We start from the raw sequence: 19,352 nt of genomic DNA, 5'->3' as shown, positions 1-19,352 counted from the left end.
TCTACAGTTCACTGAGAATGTTATCTCATGTACACATTTTAATTCAGATTTGGAATGTTTACTCTCTCAAAAAGCTGACGCATTTCCCACACACTATTTTAGATTTTTAGATTTTAGAATTTTAAATTCTGCCTTTCTTTCTTCAATAGGCCTACGACAAATAAATGTTCTGGGCATCAGTAAAATCAGAGAGGGTTTTTCAAAATGGTCGGTTATATGCTGAATAAATTGCGTTATTTTTTAATCAAGGATATGAGTAGGTTTTGTTTTGAGGGCAGTATACAGACATGACAACGTCCCTCTGTCGGAGAATTTTGCGTTCTCGGGTTTCATGAGCGCGCCCGTCAGGCCAGGGGAGAAACGCGGAGTGTGTGAACGCGCGTCAGAGGAGGAGGAGCGCGGGGGGAAACGGATTCGAACTCAGAGAGACCGAGAGAAAACGTCAGCACGGATTTCCTTTGGGATAAGCGGACGGGCCTCGCTGCTAAAACGGTAAAAACCCAAATAAATACATACCCTCTTATATGTTGCCTAAAGACGGTGGCAGTCAGGCTTGTGGAATGAGCTGCCGTCTTGCATTTTAAGCAGTCTGATTCAGTACAGTTCAACCCCCTTTCTTCCAGCAGTCCGCACACATTTTTTCCTCCCTCTCTCACTGCAGTACAGCTAACTAGCCAACGTTAGTTAACGTGCTTAGAGGCACAGGCTAACGTTAGCTAGCTAGCTAGCTAATAAGATGGCGGTCTTTTAGTTTTCTTACGCAGCGCCGTGGGGTTCACATAAAATGGCGGACTCCAGGTGCAGGATGGATGTGGACCGAAATATCTGGTTAACGGTACATAGCTAAGTGCCTCACGCTAGCGTTAGTTCCGCTGCGTTTTTTTTTATATTTTCACTGTCGGCCACACAGCTACCTAAGTAGCTAGATACTGGAAGGTAATATTAGGGAAAGTAGCTGGCTAACGTTAGTTGAATAGCTACTGTTGATGTACTGGCTGCCTCTAAATTTGATCGCTAGTGAACTGTTAGCCTAAAACATTGTTCTATATAGATGGTCACTTAACGTAAACTTGCAAAGAAAGTGAAGTTCTAGGTAGCAAGCAATCTAAACATTTGTGACATTGGTTGACTGGTACCTTGTTAGTTTGGAAGAGTAGTTTTAAGGCCTTCCTGCGAGTTGCTTGTTACAGTGGCTAGCTAACGTTAGCTCTTGAAATATTGTGGACTCCTCGTGGAAACGTTAGTTAGCCGAATTAATAGCTACTGAATTGCTGAAAGGACACTGGTGAATGTATAGTCAACAAGCCAGCTACATGTCGTGATGGTTAGCATATAACTAAACCAGCAAATTTAGCTACCTAATCATGGCAGTCAACGCCCACTTTAGCTAGCTTACTGACTTTACACATGGGGTAGTTTTTCATGGCTTTGTAACGCGAGCTAATGAGGTAGCAAAGTCATTATTACCATACCTTTGGCTAACCACTTTTATTTGATCTGTGACAACCTTAATACCTCAAGATCTGTTAAACTCGTAGGCCTAATTTGAGTGGTTGGCTAGCCAGCTAACTGCGATTACATTACTGAATGGTCAGCACCTTGGCTGGGAGTTATTTGTGGCAATTTGCAATAAAGTCCATAATTATAGCTTTTTACGGCTGCTAAAATGTGTTATTCATTACGTGACCACTCTTATCTGTCTAAAGGTATTTATTTGATATGAATTAGCTGTAGAAGGCATGGTGAATTCATATCACGCCGTTCATACATATGAATGTTTACATTTTAGGTAGTGTTGTAGGAGGGCTGAATAGTGATCCGGAAAGTTATGTAACGTTATACAGTAGTTTTCTGGATCAGGTAGTACTATTGAGAAGGCACCCGTAAGTGAAACTAATAATTATATGTATGAGTTGAAAAACTGTAAGTATAGCCTGGCAGTTGCACTTGCGCGTTGGTGGTGTAACGATATTTGTTTTATAAAGGAATATTAACACGTACAGTAAGGTCATGTTGGATATTGGAGCTTTGGACTTATTTACTTCATTTTTTATCAATACAAATGGGATAGTCAGTCATTAGGTGTAGGAACTTTCTTCTTAATTTACCAGTTATTTTTTTATTCTATACTTAGCCAATTACATGGGTTAGAGGGGCATAAAACTTGTATGATTTTCCATAAATCTTTTGTGCAGTAATTCTGTTTAAGGTGGCCATTTTGTGTGCAGACATTGCTGTGCTTTTACCATTTTTTTCAGTGTTGGAGGGGGGGAGAGGACTGTTACCCAGCAGTAAAACTGAGAGCAGCAGCTGTGAATTTGTGTGGTGATTTTTGCATAAGGGTGTAGACAGGTGTGAAGCACAGACCTCTTCAGCTGAACTCTGCCCTGCCCCCACACCTCTTGCCTCTCTCTCTGTGGTTTGCCTGTTCTCTCTCCCATCTGTGGGTGAGTGTGCTGGGTTACCCTCTCTCCCCTCCCCCCCATCTCACTCTCACCCCAGAGAGCCATAGACATTTATGCGCACACACACTCGCTGGCATGCTCAGAATGACAGGAAAATGCTCATTTCGGGTAGGGAATTTGCATTAGGTTTTAACGGCTGTGTTTTCCACCTTATTTGTTTGTGTTCGTTTATTTTTATGTCTGGTCTGGTTTGTGTTCTCAGGAGCGGTGTTCCAGGTTTAGGTTCGGGTTGACCTGCTTTTGGCAGAAGGTTTTGCATTCGGAATATGACTCAGTGCTGAGCACATACAGTAGCTCCTCTTGCCTTTCTTCCTTTCCTGTCCAACATGCTCTCTCTTTCCAGCTCCCCCTCCCCCCACCCTGTTTTCCCCTCTTTGCTCTCCTCTACTCTCATCTCTTTCCTGTAGCCCTCCATGTCCCATGTCATCCGTCTCTCCAGGTGTGGTTTAGTCTCTGTCAGCCATCTTTCCTAATTTATTATCTTGCCTTTCCTCTCACCCCTTTACACCGTCCTTTACCCTAACTCCCTCCTCTCAGTCAGCTCTCCACACTGAATTCCCTCCTCCTTTCTCTCGCCGCCTTCCTCCCCAGATGCCTCACTCAAGACGGTACCCATCTTCGGAGCGGGCCAGCCGAGGCAGCTACCAGGACCGTTACCGAGGGCGCAAGCACCGGCGCCGGCGGCCCCCGTCCATGTCCTCCAGCAGCGAGAGGGAGAGAAGAGGGGGAGGGCACAGGCATGAAGACAGCTACCTGCGCTCCAGGAGGTCAGGGCGGCGCGCCTGTGTGTGCCAGATGAATGTGCAGCATAGCGTGTATATCTGGGTAGTCCTTATAGAACAGGCTCATCCACTTTCCTAAGGTGCGCTGCGTTTCAATGGTTGTGTTCTGACAAATACTTAAAAACCATGGCTGGAGGCCTGCGAGCCTGGTACTCAGATCTCCCACACATGTACACCTCCACGGAAAGCTTTTCATGAATCTTTGAAACCATTGCATAGTTTCATATGCGGATGTAACGAATATTTAGGGAATAATGGAGGATATGAGGATATGTGTGGTTCCATATTCCAATTTCTATTCCTATCATAGTTTTTTCCAGAAATTTAAAAGAAGAGGTTACAGTAGTGATGAATTTCAGGAGGTGGTGGGTATTGGTGGGGAAGGAGAGGACCTCTGTTCCTATGTACAGAACCTTGGCAATTTCTAAGTGAATTTCATGGATTGCTGGTTGGTTTGATGGCCAAAATAATATTCAGTGTTCTGTGCTCTATAAGGAAATGTAACTTTATAGAAAAAGCTCTGTGGTGTTTCATGTGTATGCACAAACATACACAAACCTGCTTTTTTAAGAATTAGTAAAGGAGCTAGCTAGCTGTTGTGTATCTTGAGCTCTCTGACAGGTATCATCAGGGTCCTCTTTGATTTTTGTCCTCCTTTTTCGCCTCAGCTACGACAACCGCTCCCCGGACCGCAGACCGTACGACCGGCGCTACTGTGAGGGCTACAGGCGCCTGGACTACAGCCGGGAGAGGGAGCGGGAGAGAGAGAAGGAGAGGGAGCGGGAGAGGGAGAGGGAGAGGGAACGAGAGCGGGAACGCGGCGCAGCCGAGGGGTACTACGCGCACGGCGACTTCGCCCCCCGGCCCTACGAGTACCGGCGCGACAGAGAGCGCGAGCGGGAGGACAGCAGGCGTAAGCACAAACGAAGGAGGCGTAGAACCAGGTCCTATAGCCCGTCCTCTTCGGTGAGTACTGCCCGACCCAAGCCCCTCTCCTTCTGATACCTCCCTCTCCTCTCTTTCTTTCTTTCTTTATTTGTCTTTTCCTCTCTTTCTTCTCCTCAAGTCTTCCCCTAACGTTCTCTTGTCCACAGCCCCCGGACTTGGTAAGTAGTAAGCTTTTCCTCATGTCTCAAAGTGTTATTTTTTATTATTTCAAAAAGTTTTTTCTTAGTGCTGTTGTTAAGAAGATGATATTGTGTCTGAGTAGCACAAAATAAGTAGGGTCAATTGGTAGACTTATAATTGTCTGAAATGGGGAATCCAGATAGGTAGCCTTTCATTTGCACACACAAATACCTACACTGTAGCACCTTTTATCAAGGCTAATTAAATGGGTTGTTGAGTGACTGTAGGTTTGTCTCCATGGGGTTATGTTTTTGTGTTCTGTGTGTGTCTGTATGTGTGTGTGTGTGTGTGTGTGTGTGTGTGTGTGTGTGTGAAATAAATATCTGTTGCGTGTTCTGTGGCACTCCTGATGACTCTGGACATGTTGTCACAGGCAAAGAGTTAGGCATGTCACCTCTGTCAAACATCGTCAGCTGTAGTTCAATAATGTGCTGCCCCAGGAGGAGACAGGGACTGACAGAACTGTCTAATTAATGATACAAAGGCCTGTGAGGTGTCTCTCCAGCAGTGTATTGAGCATATCAGAATGAACATCATCATACCCATAGTATTACAGATCATTTATCAAAAGGGAAGGCTTCAGTGCGATGCAAATAGGGTGATCAGGAAAGAGAATGTTCTGCATGGTCACACACCACTGGTTGAGAACATGACATTTTAAAATATGCACCATGTAGTAAACAGTTCATGATCTTCAAATGTGCAGACATTTATGTCATGTATTTAAACATCTTTAGCTACATTTTATATGGATTGTGCCTTTATTTGCTATAAATACATGCACACTGGCAAGCTAGTAATATAGTGATTAATTTAAAAATACCTGTGTTAAAAAATCCCAATTTCCTGTGTTTTTTTCTGTATATGTGTCATTAATTGCATATAAAAAACAATTGGGTAGTATAAAGAGTTGTGAAAATTGACTGTGTAGGGTTGCTACACAGCATAAAAATATGCCTTATATGCCAATATTTTTTTTGAAAAACACAACAACAAGTCTGCAAAAAAGCACTCTAAATTTGATGTCCTGATTTCTTTCCTTCAACCCAGTTGTGATATCGGGAACTTACCAAACCGAATCTTCAGCACCAACATATTTGGCTGTCATATGTAATACTTGTGGAGCACATAAAGAATATAAACATGTAGAATGAAATTTCTGCTGGATAGACACTTGGACATGCTAAGTGGTATTTAGAAGGCAGAGCGGGGCACAAAGGACCATTGCAGAAAAAGTGAGCCTTAGAGTGGGGAGAGGTGCATATGGGGAGGGGAGAAGGGGGTTTTAAGGAGTGCGAAGGGAGAAACCAGATCCCTCTACTCCATTCTCAAAATTTTGATTCGCGTCTCAGGATTTTCCCAGGGGAGTCATGACCAGGGTTTATTATTAGTACCTGCCTCAGCCCTCGCCCTCCTTGCTTTACCCCTCATATGTCTCCCTTCCTCTCCTCGCTCTCTTTCCTTGCAGTGCTTTTCTGTCCCCTGTCCTTTCTCTGCCCGCTCTCTTTGCTTCTCTCTCCTTCCTAATCTGCTCTTTTTTTTTCTTTTTTTACTGTCTGCCTGTTTCTCTACTTTCCTCCATTCCCCCTCTCTCTCCTCTCTCCTTTCCGTCAATGCTTGTATCTTTCCTTCTCCGTTCTGCTTCTTCCTCTGTCTCTCTCTCCTCTCGCCCTCTACCTCACTCTGTACCAGAGCCATGGGCAAAACTGAACTGTATTCAGTGTATAAGACCTGCATCAGCTGTGTCTGCCTGTGCCTGTCTGTGAGTACCTGTCTTCACCTAGCCTTTCGCCTCTTTTCCTTTTTGCTTTCGTGCTTTTCTCTGCTGCTGTTTTTGTTAAGTGAACCCAGTGTGATGGCCTCCGCTGTTTCCTCTAGCCATGCCTGTGTCCTGCATCCCCTCCGTCTCTCTTACCTGCCTCCCTGCACCTCGCTCTGTGTGTCTTAGCCCCCTTTGGGCTGTATGGATCAGCCTGGTGTTTGAACTCTGCTGTTCCTCAAGCCTTTTGCCTTCTCAGACACTGGTATTAATAACAGAACCGCATGGATGTAAATAGTCTCGGAGAGCTTCTCGGCAGAGGCCTCGGAGCCCCCTGGCATTTCTCGTTTACCCCGTTACCTAAGGATTAAAATTAGTTAAGGGATCTTATGGTGACTTCACTGTATAGACCCGGCTGAACCGAGAAGGCCTGGGCAGCAGTGCAAAGCAGGGCAGAACTATTGGTCAAATGACACAGAAGTGTGAGGGTGTGTGACTGTCATTGTCTGTCTGTCTGTCTGTCTGTCTACGTCTGTGTTAAGCTGGCAGACCTGAGACCTGTGTTTTAAATTACTGACATCTATTGCTTTCTCTGCTGAAAGCCAGGGATGGGGATGGGGTGCAAGTGCTACTAATCATCTCAATATTCCTGTTTTGTTTGAATTTCCCTTTTTTTGCTTCAAGTGATTTTCCGTTTTCTAGCTGTAATGATTTCTGAATGTTTCTACAGCCTTCATGCATTTCCAAGTTTTTAAATGGTTAGCAAACCTGTTGCCTTTACTCAGATCTCATAACTTGTAGGTGTTCATATATACCTGTAGGCATTTTTTATTTCATAGGAGACGTAGGCACAACAGTAAAGAGGGGAAAAAGTAGGAGACAGTAGGAGTAAGAGCAATGTGATCTTTGACTTGTTCCCTTGCACTATATCCCTATCGTTATATATTCCCTCACGCGGTGTGGTGTCATATGAATCGCCCTATGACCGCCCATTCTACCTACAACAACTACACCACCTCCTCTACCTCCACCTGCGACTGTTACGTCACCTCCTCCACCGTCGCCGTGGCAATGGCTGATCCCCCTCCCCCCCGGTTGTGTCGTCCTCGAACCCTGGTGGCCCACAGCGGAGCAACAGCCGGACGAGGGCGTTGAGTGTGAGGGACGACGAGGAAGGGCACCTGATCTATCGGAGTGGGGACGTCCTGCAAGAAAGATGTACTCACTGCCACTACTTATCGTAACCCTTCTCGATATCAGTACATCCATAGAGTATTGTGAGAAAAGGGATTACCTGATCTTAGAACAGCTCTCCGTTTCATCTGCCTCTCTTGGGCTGAAGTGATGGATCACTCTATATGTATATTATGCAGGCGAAGATATACTTATAAGGAGGATTTTATTTGTGAGGATATATAGGTTTGATCTTCATTTAGTCCACAAGCATGTTGCTGGTGTGTTTGTGATTAGGCTTATACATTTAATTTTTTTCCTTTCTCTCTTTTATTCTCTGGATTATCCTTTGGAAAAGGACCTTAACATTTAAATGCAAGGGACAAAAGGTCCTCTATGAAAATATGATTGATTTTCAAATTGATTTCGGATAATTCTCCTATCCCTGTATTACTGTAGTTCAGCCACACCAGACACCCCCAGATGGTTCAAAAACAGCTACAGTGAAACTACCTGGAATTAAACAACCCAGTTTTGTTGATTGCAGAGCATTTGATAGAGATTGCCATGTAGAAGTAATTTTACTGGTGTAATGTTCCGACCCAACCCCACACCATACTCTTCGCTATATGTTTTAAGAGCATGATGACAGTAGATCAGGAAGAATAGAAATTTATATTTTCTTCTTTCTGTTTTGGTCATTCAGTAGCTTTTCCTTCCCCCAGTCACTGTTGTAATGTCCGACACATAAGCTTTTCTTTTGGGGGGGCAGTAACTGCCTTTGAAAACCAACCCTTCATCTTCTGCCTCCCTCCCCTGTCTTCTATTTACCTCCACTCCACTGTACCTCTAAGATTAGATGGCTTAAAATAACCGATGTAAACATGTCTCATGGCGAAAGATGGAAAAATAGACACTTATTTTTGTTTGATTTAGGTGTGCGTTAACAACTATCATTCCCACCCCTTCCCCCCAAAACAGGTCAAAATCAGCCCAGCTGCTACTCGAGAGAAAATCTGTGTAGTTCCCATTAGGGTTTAAATTCTGCCGTTGTTGGGGCAAGGGAAGTGATGCCCCTGACAGTAGCATCTTTTATTTTCCATGGCCTGGGGGGGGCATGGTTTCCCGTCACAGAAGGGAAGCTGGCCCCCCCTTGTGAGTCAGGCAGTTGTGCGCCCGATATTCCTCTTTCATTGTGTTTCACCTCCTAACCATTTTTTGTCCCTCTCGCTGTCTCTTTCTCTCTCACACACAGATGAGATTGTCAACACTTTGGGGGAGGGCACCTTTGGGAGGGTAGTCCAGTGCGTGGACCACCACAGGTATGTGGCAGCGCTGCTCCTGAGTGAGTCTGCTGATAGGGGTGGCAGTGTAGCAAAGTGGTTAAGGAGCAGGACTCGTAACTGAAAGGTTGCCGGTTCGATTCCCTGCTGGGGCATTGCTGCTGTACCCTTGGGCGAAGTGCTTAAACCCAGAACTGCCTCAGTAAATATCCAGCTATATAAAAAAAAATTGTAACTTATGTAAGTTACTCTGCATAAGAGCGTCTGCTGAATGCCAATAATGTCATGATAGGTGTTGTGTATCAGCAGAGATGTTCAAAGACACTTCATTCCCTCATTCAAAGTGAAAAAAATCAGTTTTTAACATATGGCTGCAAGAAAATTAAACAAAAAAAGCTATTAAAGGTTTACATGTAGGTTTTGCATGTTTGCCTTAGTGGTGTTCATGGAATTGGCATGTTTTGTGCGCTTTTTTGTGTGTGCATGTGTGTGACTTACTGACACGTGTTTCAGGGGAGGAGCCCGCGTGGCCCTGAAGATCATTAAGAACGTGGAGAAATACAAGGAGGCGGCGCGTCTGGAGATCAACGTGCTGGAGAAGATCAACGAGAAGGACCCAGAGAACAAGCAGTGAGTGCAGCCCAGTGTCACTCTGCTCTTACGCTCTGCCTTGTTGTGGTGCGTCTCTGGAGGAATCTGTAAGCAGCACTGTCTCCATCATGCTGTATGCACTCTACGCCGTCACCGTACAGTTCTAGAGGAATGTGTTATCACTCCCTTATTTGGTGGCCCGCAGAAACTGTTTCAGTCTGCAGTGATCTGGACCCAGCTGGAAAGCAAAGGCACGTTGACCTAGGTTTCACACATTTTTAGCCTGTGCCATTACACCTGAGTCTGTTCAGAATACTGGATTCACCTGTAGCATATCAGGCTTTTATCCGATTGCATCACCAGTCATAAAATTTGAACTGTGATGACAATTCACAAGAGGGTTTTTTGTGTCCCTCTCCAAGAATTGCTGCTGGACAGTAGTTAGACTTTAACCTGAACTTGAATCATTCGCAAAATGACTTAAGTGTTGCGAGTGTTGGTATGGGCTGTCTTCTCTAGCTTTTCTTACCTGTCTGTTCCCTACCTGGTGCTCCCACACCATGGGGTGTAGATACCACACATAATGCTTACAATAATTAGTATTTTGCGATGTATCTGCAGTCAAAATGCCGCTTTGACAACCTTTACAACAAAAAGGTAGGAACTAAAAAGGGAGAAACCAGTCAGAAATCAGTTAGTGCAGATGGAGTAACCCTTAACAAAGCCTTTAGGCGAGAATGGTATTTGCTTAATTTTTCATGCAATAATTTAATGTTTCATCCATGTAACTTCTTTATAGAGAGAGGTATTTAAAGCAATTACAAACGATCAGTAGTTACTATACAAATCACGCAAGGTTTATTTTGTGGTTCCCAAAAAAATCCTCATTTTGCCATCTGAACTATTTTTTACAAACATTCCTGTTGTTGAGAGTGCCTTATAAATGTGGCAAAACTTCGTCCTTTATTCTTTCACCAATCGAGGTTAGTTTCTTCATCAGCCTGGTGGTTTGTTACTTATTCCCTGGCTTGCCAGAATGTTGCCACCATAAGTGTGACTTGACATAAGCAGGAGTTATATATATGTAAATATATTTTCTCCCACACACTTACCTAAGGAAGGGCTTTATCAACAAGTCATATGCCCTTGTTTACAGTCCGGTTGCATGAAAATTATCACTCACTTCTGTGCTATAAATATGTGATTGCATGTATAGCCTATATATTTGGCAAGACAAGACTGGCATATCCTCTCAAAGACCAGTACAAAGTGTTTTCATTGTTCTTATTTTAAGGTGGGTTTTTCCTTAAAGCCTATTTACTGCGGGTTCTGGCAGCTCTAGCTCTGTGTTACTGTTGTTGTTTCAGCTGTAATGTAGTATCATGCCATATTACCCTTGTAAATCACTGGATAAAAGCAGCTGCCAAGCTAATATGCATAATTATGCGAACACGTTACAGGGACAGATGCGATTATACAAAACATCACACACACACGCTTTTTAGAGTACTGAGAGCTGATTTTCAACAGTCTGAAATGTGCAAATTCAATATGAAAACAAGAAATGTGGGAGGGGGAGAAGCACATTCCCCCAGGATTGGCTTCAAAACGGTATTTACCCAGTTCTGGAATGAACGTGCTTTAACTGTGACAGTGTTCCCAGAGGCTGCTCTGATGTAACTTCCTGCCATAGTATGAAAGGCAGGCAGTGAGGGCTGCCATGAACTGAGGGGATAAAAGGAGGTGAGAGAACGCAGGAGCATTGTGTGGGAGCTGAAACCAGCAAGAAAACGTCTGCTTTTGAAACACAGTCAATATTGTGGGTCTATCACATATCAGTTGGTTTCTTGTGTTGCATTAGAAAATCCCATCAGGGAAATGTATTTCGTCAGTATTGAAATAAGATACTTTCATGTGATGAATCCTAAAACAGAAGAGGGATTTGTTTGGTGTCTTGTGCACTCAGGATATTAAGATGAACGTAAGTACATTCATTACAGCGCAAAGACTAGGCAAGGGTGCCTGAACTCCTTAAATTAAATTTGTTGTGTTAACTGGCCTTTCTTTGTGTCAGTGTAACTTGAGTGCAGAAATTGAAGTGACGCTGTTGTGTGCTGTACTGTTAAGAGATAAGTTGAAAATAAGGGGTTTCATTTGGAAGAGTGAATCTACACAATCTGTGTGGAAGAAGTAAAAAAAAAAAAAAAAAACTTTACACAAATTTGATATTATTTATCTTGGTTTGAAAAGGTGCTTTTGTGTCTGTGAAACTCAAGATCTCTATTCTTTCAGTAGAGTATGTGATTATATGGACGCTGGCTGTGTATGCCCCAGTCCCATCAAGTGTAATTACCTTGTTCAGCTTGCAGTGTCAGTTAGCTGTGGTGAACTTGTCCAAGGTATTGCCGTTTATGGTGGCAGAAGAAGACCTTTTGTGACGGTTTCTTCCTTTTTCCTCCCCCAGTCTGTGTGTGAAGATGTATGACTGGTTCGACTACCACGGCCACATGTGCATCTCCTTTGAGCTGCTGGCGCTGAGCACCTTTGACTTCCTCAAGGAGAACAACTACCTGCCCTACTCCATCAGCCAGGTCCGCCACATGGCCTACCAGATCTGCCAGGCCGTCAAGTGTGAGTATGGGCACGTACACACTCTCACTGTCCCATCTAAACGCGAGAGCACAGAGACACTTCCACGCACGTTCTGACTCCTACTCCCACTCTGATCTGCCCGCTCCCAGACTGAACCCACCGTTATGCACACACCCAGGCTGACTCATCAGTTATTGAGCACAATTAGATTCACTGTGGGCAGTAGTGTGGTGTAGTGGTAAGAAGTAGGGTTTGTAACTGAAAGGTTTCTGGTTCCATTCCCCACTGGGATACTGTTGTTGTACCCTTGGGCAAGGTACTTAACCCAGAATTGTAAATATCTATATATTATATATTATAACCTATGTAAGTTGCTCTGGATAAGAGCCTCTGCTAAATCACAATAATCTAAATAGTTCTTTATAAAGAGATGCTAGTAACAATCCACACTTTTCCACTTGAGGGCAGCACTGCTTTAGATGTTGGATTGTTGAGTCTGTATGCATGGCTGCAGTTTGTGTGATTGTGGTTGTGATGTGTTTGTTTCCCTGCAGTTCTTCACGATAACAAGCTGACGCACACCGACCTGAAGCCGGAAAACATCCTGTTTGTGAATTCAGACTTCACCATCACCTACAACATGGAGAAGGTAGAGTAAGAGAAATGAGTGGGAGGGATTTAGCAAATCTCCCGTCTGAGAAGAGCTCTAGGTTTCACATCCTTATAACATGTCACGGCTGGTAGCGAAGTGCTTTGAAGATCAGGCTGAAATAATACCAGGAGGTGATTGACAGGGGCGCTGCAGAAAGGAAGTAGATGTAGAGGGAAATGGAGAGTAAAGCTGCCCTTCCCAGTGTATTCTGCAGTGGGGAAAGTGAACATTAGCGCTGCTCTTTGTGGTAGATTTGACCTGTCTCTGTCTCAGTGTGGTTCATTAGTATTCTCAGTGAGTCTGCATTCCTTCACTAGCTCAGGGTGTAATATTCTCCTTTTTGCTGTGTCTCTGTGCCAGCGCACCGTGTGGTATTCTCAGTGTTACTGTGCCGATGCCCTAATGTGGTTTATGGTGTTTCTCGCTGTTACTGTACCCGCGCCTCAGCGCGGGTTCGTATCGTCCTCGCCGTTATACGTGAGCGTCGCTGTTGTTGTTTCTGGTCTCAGAAGCGCGACGAGCGGACGGTGAAGAGCACGGCGGTGCGGGTTGTGGATTTCGGAAGCGCGACCTTCGACCACGAGCACCACAGCACCATCGTGTCGACGCGCCACTACCGCGCCCCTGAGGTCATACTCGGTGAGCGCGCGTGCTCCCGCCGGCTTCCCTCGCAGACGCGCTGTGTGTCGATGCCCTCTCCCCTCCATCGGCAGCATTTCATTCATCCCTGTGCCGGCGCCGTGTTTTGTAAAGCAGTGGTTTTGAGGAGCGTGTTGTACATGGCCTGTGTTTGTGTGGCTTCCTCAGAGCTGGGCTGGAGCCAGCCTTGTGACGTGTGGAGCATTGGCTGCATCCTCTTTGAGTATTACCTGGGCTTCACTTTGTTTCAGGTAGGGCATACTCATACTCACAGAGACGAATCCGTTTCAGCTGACATTTTGCTCCGATTGCCAGTGTTCACTGGAAAAGGTTGAATAAAATGTATGTGTGTGTATATGAGCGTGAGTGGGCTGGTGCGGGCGTGTGTGGGCATGTGTGTCTGTGTGTGTGTGTGTGTGTCTGTGTCTGTGTCTGTGTCTGTGTCTGTGTCTGTGTGTGTGTGTCTGTGTGTCTGTGTGTCTGTGTGTGTCTCTGTGTGTCTGTGTCTCTGTGTGTGTGTGTGTGTGTGTGTGTGTGTGTGTGTGTGTGTGTGTGTGTGTGTGTGTGTGTGTGTGTGTGGTGTCCAGGCCAAGGCTGCAGCAGCAGGGAAGCACAGCTGTGGGCTCAGCCCGTCTTCCAGGAGGATAAAGTGAGCTAAGAGCAGCATGAAGCTGGCAGCCGACCGAGGCCCAGAATAGCCCCACGCTCACTCCAATGTGTCCCTGCAGCTGAGAGCCAGGCCTGGGCTCCCCTGAAACTCACACTGCCACTCCTCTCGTTGCCTTTCACTGGCAGCCAACCCATTCTGAAAAACAGCTTCAAACTTTGACTGTACAAGTCTTTCATCATTACAGCTCATTTGTGCGGGAGTGGAAGAATAACAGAGTTAAGACTTGCATGACGCACCGGGACTGATGCGGGTTTAACTGACGCCGTGCGCCCTTGAGCTCTCCGGCAGCGCAGGCCGTTCGGACATCAGCAGCGCAGCCTCACAGCTCGGGAGAACGTGCGGAATTTCCCACTTATTCTCCCGTCCTTGAGCAAACCTTGAGGCAGTGGCAGACAGTGTGAGCGAGAGGGGGAGAGGAGGTGGTGAAAATGCAGGCCTGTGTACCACACACACACACACACACACACACACACACAGACTGTATGGGCACGGAGTGAGCGGAATGGTTCGAATGAGCGATGAAAGGGGTGTATTAAAAACACAGAATGTGTACCTAAGGCTTGTCTCTCATCCCCCGTTTCCCCCCCGACCGTTGATCCCATGGACAGACACACGACAACAGGGAGCACCTGGCGATGATGGAGAGAATACAGGGACCAATCCCCTCTAGGATGATCCGTAAGACCAGGTCAGCCCCCACCACCCCAGCAGGCGCTTTATCACTCACTCACACACACACACAGGTGCACCAGCACTTCCTGTACACTATTCATGCACTCACCTGGTGTGCACGTTTATTAAGCTATGGATACATGCACGGATTTATATTTGTGAATGCCCAGCTATGTTAATCTGACTATACGTGAGCTACATTCGTCATTCTTACTTTAGCCTGTTTTGTCTGTCTGTGTGTCAGTATATTGCACTTTTGTGTTATTTCTGTCAGAAGGTGGCTTTTAAACTGATGTCACTGCTTCTCCTCTCAGGAAGCAGAAGTATTTCTATCACGGCCGACTCGACTGGGACGAGAGCTCCTCTGCAGGGAGATACGTGAGGGAGAACTGCAAACCGCTGCGGGTGAGAAAGGGAGGGGCTCCGGGGGAAGATGGGAAGCCGGTGTCGGGGATAACGAGGGTGACCGGTAGGATTGCGAGAGACCGAGGCAGATGAGAAGGATTATTGTGCTTAAAGAACAGTATGATCCTTTTATTACCGATGGCGTGCGTTTCCGTTCCTCTGCTCCCGCCTGTCTCACCCCCCCCCGCGTCTCTCCCTCTTGCAGAGGTACCTGCTGTCTGAGGCGGAGGAGCACCACCAGCTGTTCGACCTGATCGAGAGCATGCTGGAGTACGAGCCCTCGAAGCGCGTGGCGCTCGCCGCCGCCCTGCGACACCCGTTCTTCCTGCCCCTCCGCGAGGGCGGCAGCGGGGGCGACCCCGGAGGCAGCAAGAGCTGGGAGGGCAACCGTGACATCAGCCGGTGACCGGGCCACCGTCCGAGACCCTCCGAGGGGATAGAGCCGCGGGCGTTTGGGAAGAGGGGGCGCGCGAGGAACCGCCAGGCTCGACTCCTGTAGGGACAGTAATGACAGTGATGATGGCTGGATCTGGGGCAGAGGGGTTCCCCGATACCGAAGTATTGGTTGACGAATGCTCTGCTTCTTTGCTCCTCTACCTCCTTTTAACCTCCTGGGCCTATCCCCTCTACCTCACCTTGCTGTTCTTCCCCCCCCTCTCTCGCTCCCCTCCTGCCAATCCGCACGGACAGAGGAAGAGATGGCATGTGGAGGGCAGGCCCACAGCGTGTGCTCACGAACTTTGCGCTCATTGGGCAGAGATGAGCGACGAGCAGTGATGTGTGGGCGACGCCAGCCAATCCCAGTTCACGTTGAGACTTAACTGGGGCGGGTGATTGAAAGGGAGAGGCAGGAGGGAATGCTTGACAGCATACCCACATCAGCCCGCTTCCATTGTCCTCACGGGGAAGAGAGGGGTGGGGCTTCGTTGAAATAAACTCTGCCGATTGGAAGAGACTCAGAATGAGAGAAGACAAGAGACATCCACTGTCACTGACAGGTGAGCGGAGTCTTGGCTCTGGCTGTCAGAGGCTCTGACGCATGATCGGGTATTTGGCTGATCTCTGATCGCAGAGGGCAGATCTAGTGACATCACCAGCCAACAGTTACTCAGCACTTCTGCCATCTGGCCTGACTGCTCGGAGTGATACAGCTCCTTACAATCAGTGATACACTCCCACGCTGGCTGCTGATTGGATCCCCTCAAACTGATTGACAGCTTCCCTGTTTCTTTCTTTCCGAGATAGAGGTGGGACTAACCGCAGTGACTCCGACCAGCACTCCCCATTGCTCAGTGGTAAGATGGTGTTATGGAAAATGTTAACTTTTACACAGTTGCTCGTAGCTGATTTGGCAACTGGTACTGGTTGACCACCATAATACACACATGCATACACATACATGCTACACAACACACTGTTTCCTTGTTACAAAGAACTCTGTGTCTGATATTAAATGAAGCACACATTGTCTTACCTATTGCAGATACGTTCTCATTGCCACAGACACAACATTTACACGTTTACAGTATTTATTGAGAAGCTACAAACTGAGCATCTTGTTCTATTTTTTTGTATGAAATGAACTTTGTATAAACTGTATATAAGTACAATTCTATAATAAACGTGAGCTCCTATTCTGGCTCATACTGGCTTCAGTAAATGTAAGACTTAACTCTAGAGTTCTGACCCGAGGGCTGCTGCCAGAGTATTCGACAGCCTGACGGGCTGACGGGTCTGAGCGCTATGAGAGAGTGTTTCTGTCTGCCTGTGAACCTAAGTGTAAATGCAGATTGAAAAAAGCCTGCAGTCAGAGGTGCGAGAGTCTGAATGAGACGCGCTGCTGGTGTGCGTTTCAGTGTTGGCAGCGCGGTGTGGAGGCTCAGCCCTTAAGTCAGTGTGTGACGCGTGTGAGCGGAGGAGTGGGGGGGGGGGGGGGGGGGGGGGTGCGTAGTCGATGAGTGGGTGTCTGTTGCGTGTGTTGATGCCAGTCTTTCCAGCTGGCACTTCAGTCTCCCCCCCCTCTCTCTCTCTGCGCCCTCAGCTGACACACCACAGGCCTCCTGTCCCTAGCTCACTGCCCACATTCACAGCCTTTACGTGCTGTCTGCTGCCCAGCTTTACTCTTTTGTAATAGTCTCAGCTCCACTTGTTACCGTTTAAATATTTGGTAGCACTCTTAAAGAAAGGACCTGTGTAACAATTGCAGAAATCCTTCACAAACGCTGTATAACATTTTCATAGGCATTCCAAACGGTTTCTTAAAGACTGTCCATGTGATGGTTGGTGTTCTCCTGTTGGTGTTCTCCTGTGGTACTTAATGGCAGTGGCATAGAGGTGGTGGCTCAGGACATTCTGTGACTGTCAGCAGAAATGTTTATGCAGTGCCTCTGAAGTCCTATACTGTTTGAAAGCTCTGTGTGGTTCCTACGCAGGGCCTTTCCTAGAAAGTGTTGAAATATTTTAGGCGTATTTGTACATTTCTTTTCATCAGAGTGGCAGTGGCATCGCACCCATGACCTCCTAGCTCACAGCTAGCTCACATTACCCTGTGAGTGTAACCTCTAAAGCCATTTCCTAGTAATTTGCTTACGCTTGTTTTTAGTTTTCTAAGACAGTAATGACCTCGTCCCTCTCTCTCCTGGCTGCCCTTCACGTGCTCTGGACACTGATCCACCCAGAAGCCTTTAATCTGCTCAGGACCCCGAGCCACGGGAGTTACCCTCGCACACACTGCTCCACTTCCCCTGTGCACAGTCTGGGGAAACAGCCCTGCCTCCTCTGGCTGTCCAACTCCACAGTCATTATCATTTGTTTACTGTTCAGCCAGTAGGCTTTGGGCAAAAGATATGGGAGTACATATACTGGCTCAGCAAAGAACATGAGAAGAGCCGGAAAACATTCTGATAGATTGCCACTTTGTTGACTACATCTGAAAAAAGCCCCTGGCAGTTAAATGCTGTGGGCCAGAGGTCTCTCCAGCCACTCCAGTCTGAAAGGGGAGGGGGCGGGGTGCAGCTGGGTGCAGCTCTGACTTGAAACGCATACGTCGTTATAGAGCTCCTCTAATGGTTTTTTTGTTAAGTAATTAATGGCGTCCTCACCTGTCAGAGCTGAAGGCCTGGGGAGTTGTTAAAGAGCTGATGGACCTTGAGCTAGTACGCCTCCTCCGTGTCCACTCCATACTCACGGACTAGCTGTCAGTGTGATGTGAGAGCCTGGGGAGGGGCGGGGGGCGTGGGTGGGTGGGTGTCCAACAGAGGAGCAAACTGCCAGGCTGAGATGGGAAGGGTTCCGTCTGGCTTCAACAGGGGAGGCAAATGAGGATCTGTTCGGGGTTTTGGCAGAAGCAGCAGGAAGTGACAGACGGGCGGCGATAAGACTGAGGCCAGAATGAGCAAGGCTGAGCGAACACAGAATGAGGACACCGAGGTCTAGAAAGAAATGAGAAGACCAGGACTGGAAAGAGCCGGACAGTTGGAGTGGGTGTAGGTGTCATCTGCATGATGTCACACACGTTCAACCCTCAGTCAGCCGGTTATTTTCAGGCTGGAGGCCTCCCCCCCTCTTCTCTCCCCCTCCATCCGTCTGCTGTGGCGGGGAAGTAAGCGTCTGCCGACAGGGTGTATCTGCCCATACACCCGCTCTCAGTTTCCCCAAAGTTGGTTGATGTTAGTGGACATTCCTTATTTTATAATGAAAAGGTGTTCTGCTTAGTGTATGAGGGATTTGCCTCAAATTTTCTTTAAAATCAGATACAGTCCTTAAAAATGATCAGATTCTTTTGTCTCCCTGACCATCTGCAGTTCAAGGTGAAAGTGAAAATATGCACATGTAGCTTATTTGCTTAGAGAGGAAAAAAAAACTTGCATGGAAACACCTGGGTCTTTCAATGAATCTGTTTTCTCTCTTTTCAAATTCTCTCTAACAAATTAGACATCAAACTGGGGTGTCTTCTCAACATGTTGCAGAAGTTTCCAGAAACCTGTTTCTGGAAACATGAGATGGTTTCACAAAACTTAGACCTAGGAGTGCCCTGATTCAGTCTTTGAACTTTGTTTAATTCAGTATTGTGTAATGCATGTGTTGATATGATATGCTTTAGATTCGGTCCTAGTTTTAAATGACCAAGCAACCCAAGTCACTATATGTGAGAGAATTGCCATAGGCTTGTGATGTAGGCTTTGATACTATGTCACAATTTACCGATGTTTCAGACTGCAAAGAAAATTATGAGCACATATTTTGTGAACCCTTTGTAATTGTGCTTCAGCCGACATCTCCATTGGATTCTTTTGTTCACTACAAATCTCCTGCTCTCTCATAACCCAGAGGAGAGGTAAAACGCTTTCCTCCCCTCGGTCTCAATTCACTTCAAGCGTACTTTGTGAAAAGCAGCAATAATAACTTATGGAGTAATAAGACTCTGCTTTGAATGAGGCTGTAAATCTAATCAGTGGAATGGCGGCCAACCAAAGTCGACAAAATCTAGGGACTTTGTCTTTTGAGGCCTCCAATGACAACTGATGTTCCTGATGAACTGT

General features: G+C 46.5%; 1 protein-coding gene across 4 annotated transcripts; it reads left to right on the top strand.

The window, feature by feature from the left end:
- Positions 1-397: 397 nt before the first annotated feature.
- On the top strand, positions 398-16,433 carry clk2b (CDC-like kinase 2b). Of its 4 annotated transcripts, XR_005005248.1 has the most exons (14): positions 747-835; positions 3,057-3,232; positions 3,916-4,213; positions 7,262-7,352; positions 8,563-8,629; positions 9,104-9,220; positions 11,646-11,812; positions 12,328-12,422; positions 12,935-13,064; positions 13,233-13,315; positions 14,343-14,422; positions 14,721-14,811; positions 15,017-15,809; positions 16,057-16,433. XR_005005248.1 is itself a non-coding variant. In XM_036538553.1 (13 exons), exons 2-13 carry the CDS (start codon positions 3,057-3,059, stop codon positions 15,215-15,217), a joined length of 1,596 nt encoding a protein of 531 aa, XP_036394446.1. In that variant the 5' UTR covers positions 398-492; the 3' UTR covers positions 15,218-16,433. The 4 variants fall into 4 exon arrangements, 3 of the variants coding, with proteins under 3 accessions (XP_036394446.1, XP_036394444.1, XP_036394447.1); XM_036538553.1 differs by lacking the exon at positions 747-835 and adding an exon at positions 398-492 and having other exon boundaries at positions 15,017-16,433; XM_036538551.1 differs by having other exon boundaries at positions 15,017-16,433.
- The last annotated feature ends 2,919 nt before the right edge of the window (positions 16,434-19,352 follow it).

Source organism: Megalops cyprinoides, chromosome 10, assembly GCF_013368585.1.
Source record: "Megalops cyprinoides isolate fMegCyp1 chromosome 10, fMegCyp1.pri, whole genome shotgun sequence".
Lineage (NCBI taxonomy): Eukaryota > Metazoa > Chordata > Actinopteri > Elopiformes > Megalopidae > Megalops > Megalops cyprinoides.
The sequence above is the reverse complement of the archived record's forward strand: the minus strand, read 5'-3'. Positions and strand labels throughout refer to the sequence as shown.

What these genes read in the sequence shown, in the direction of transcription:
- clk2b (XM_036538551.1), top strand. Translation starts at nt 785, where the DNA reads ATGGCGGACTCCAGGTGCAGGATGGATGTGGACCGAAATATCTGGTTA. An exon ending in TGGGCTTCACTTTGTTTCAG is followed by an intron (nt 13,316 to 14,342) that starts GTAGGGCATACT and finishes TCCCATGGACAG; the next exon opens with ACACACGACAACAGGGAGCA. An exon ending in AGGATGATCCGTAAGACCAG is followed by an intron (nt 14,423 to 14,720) that starts GTCAGCCCCCAC and finishes TTCTCCTCTCAG; the next exon opens with GAAGCAGAAGTATTTCTATC.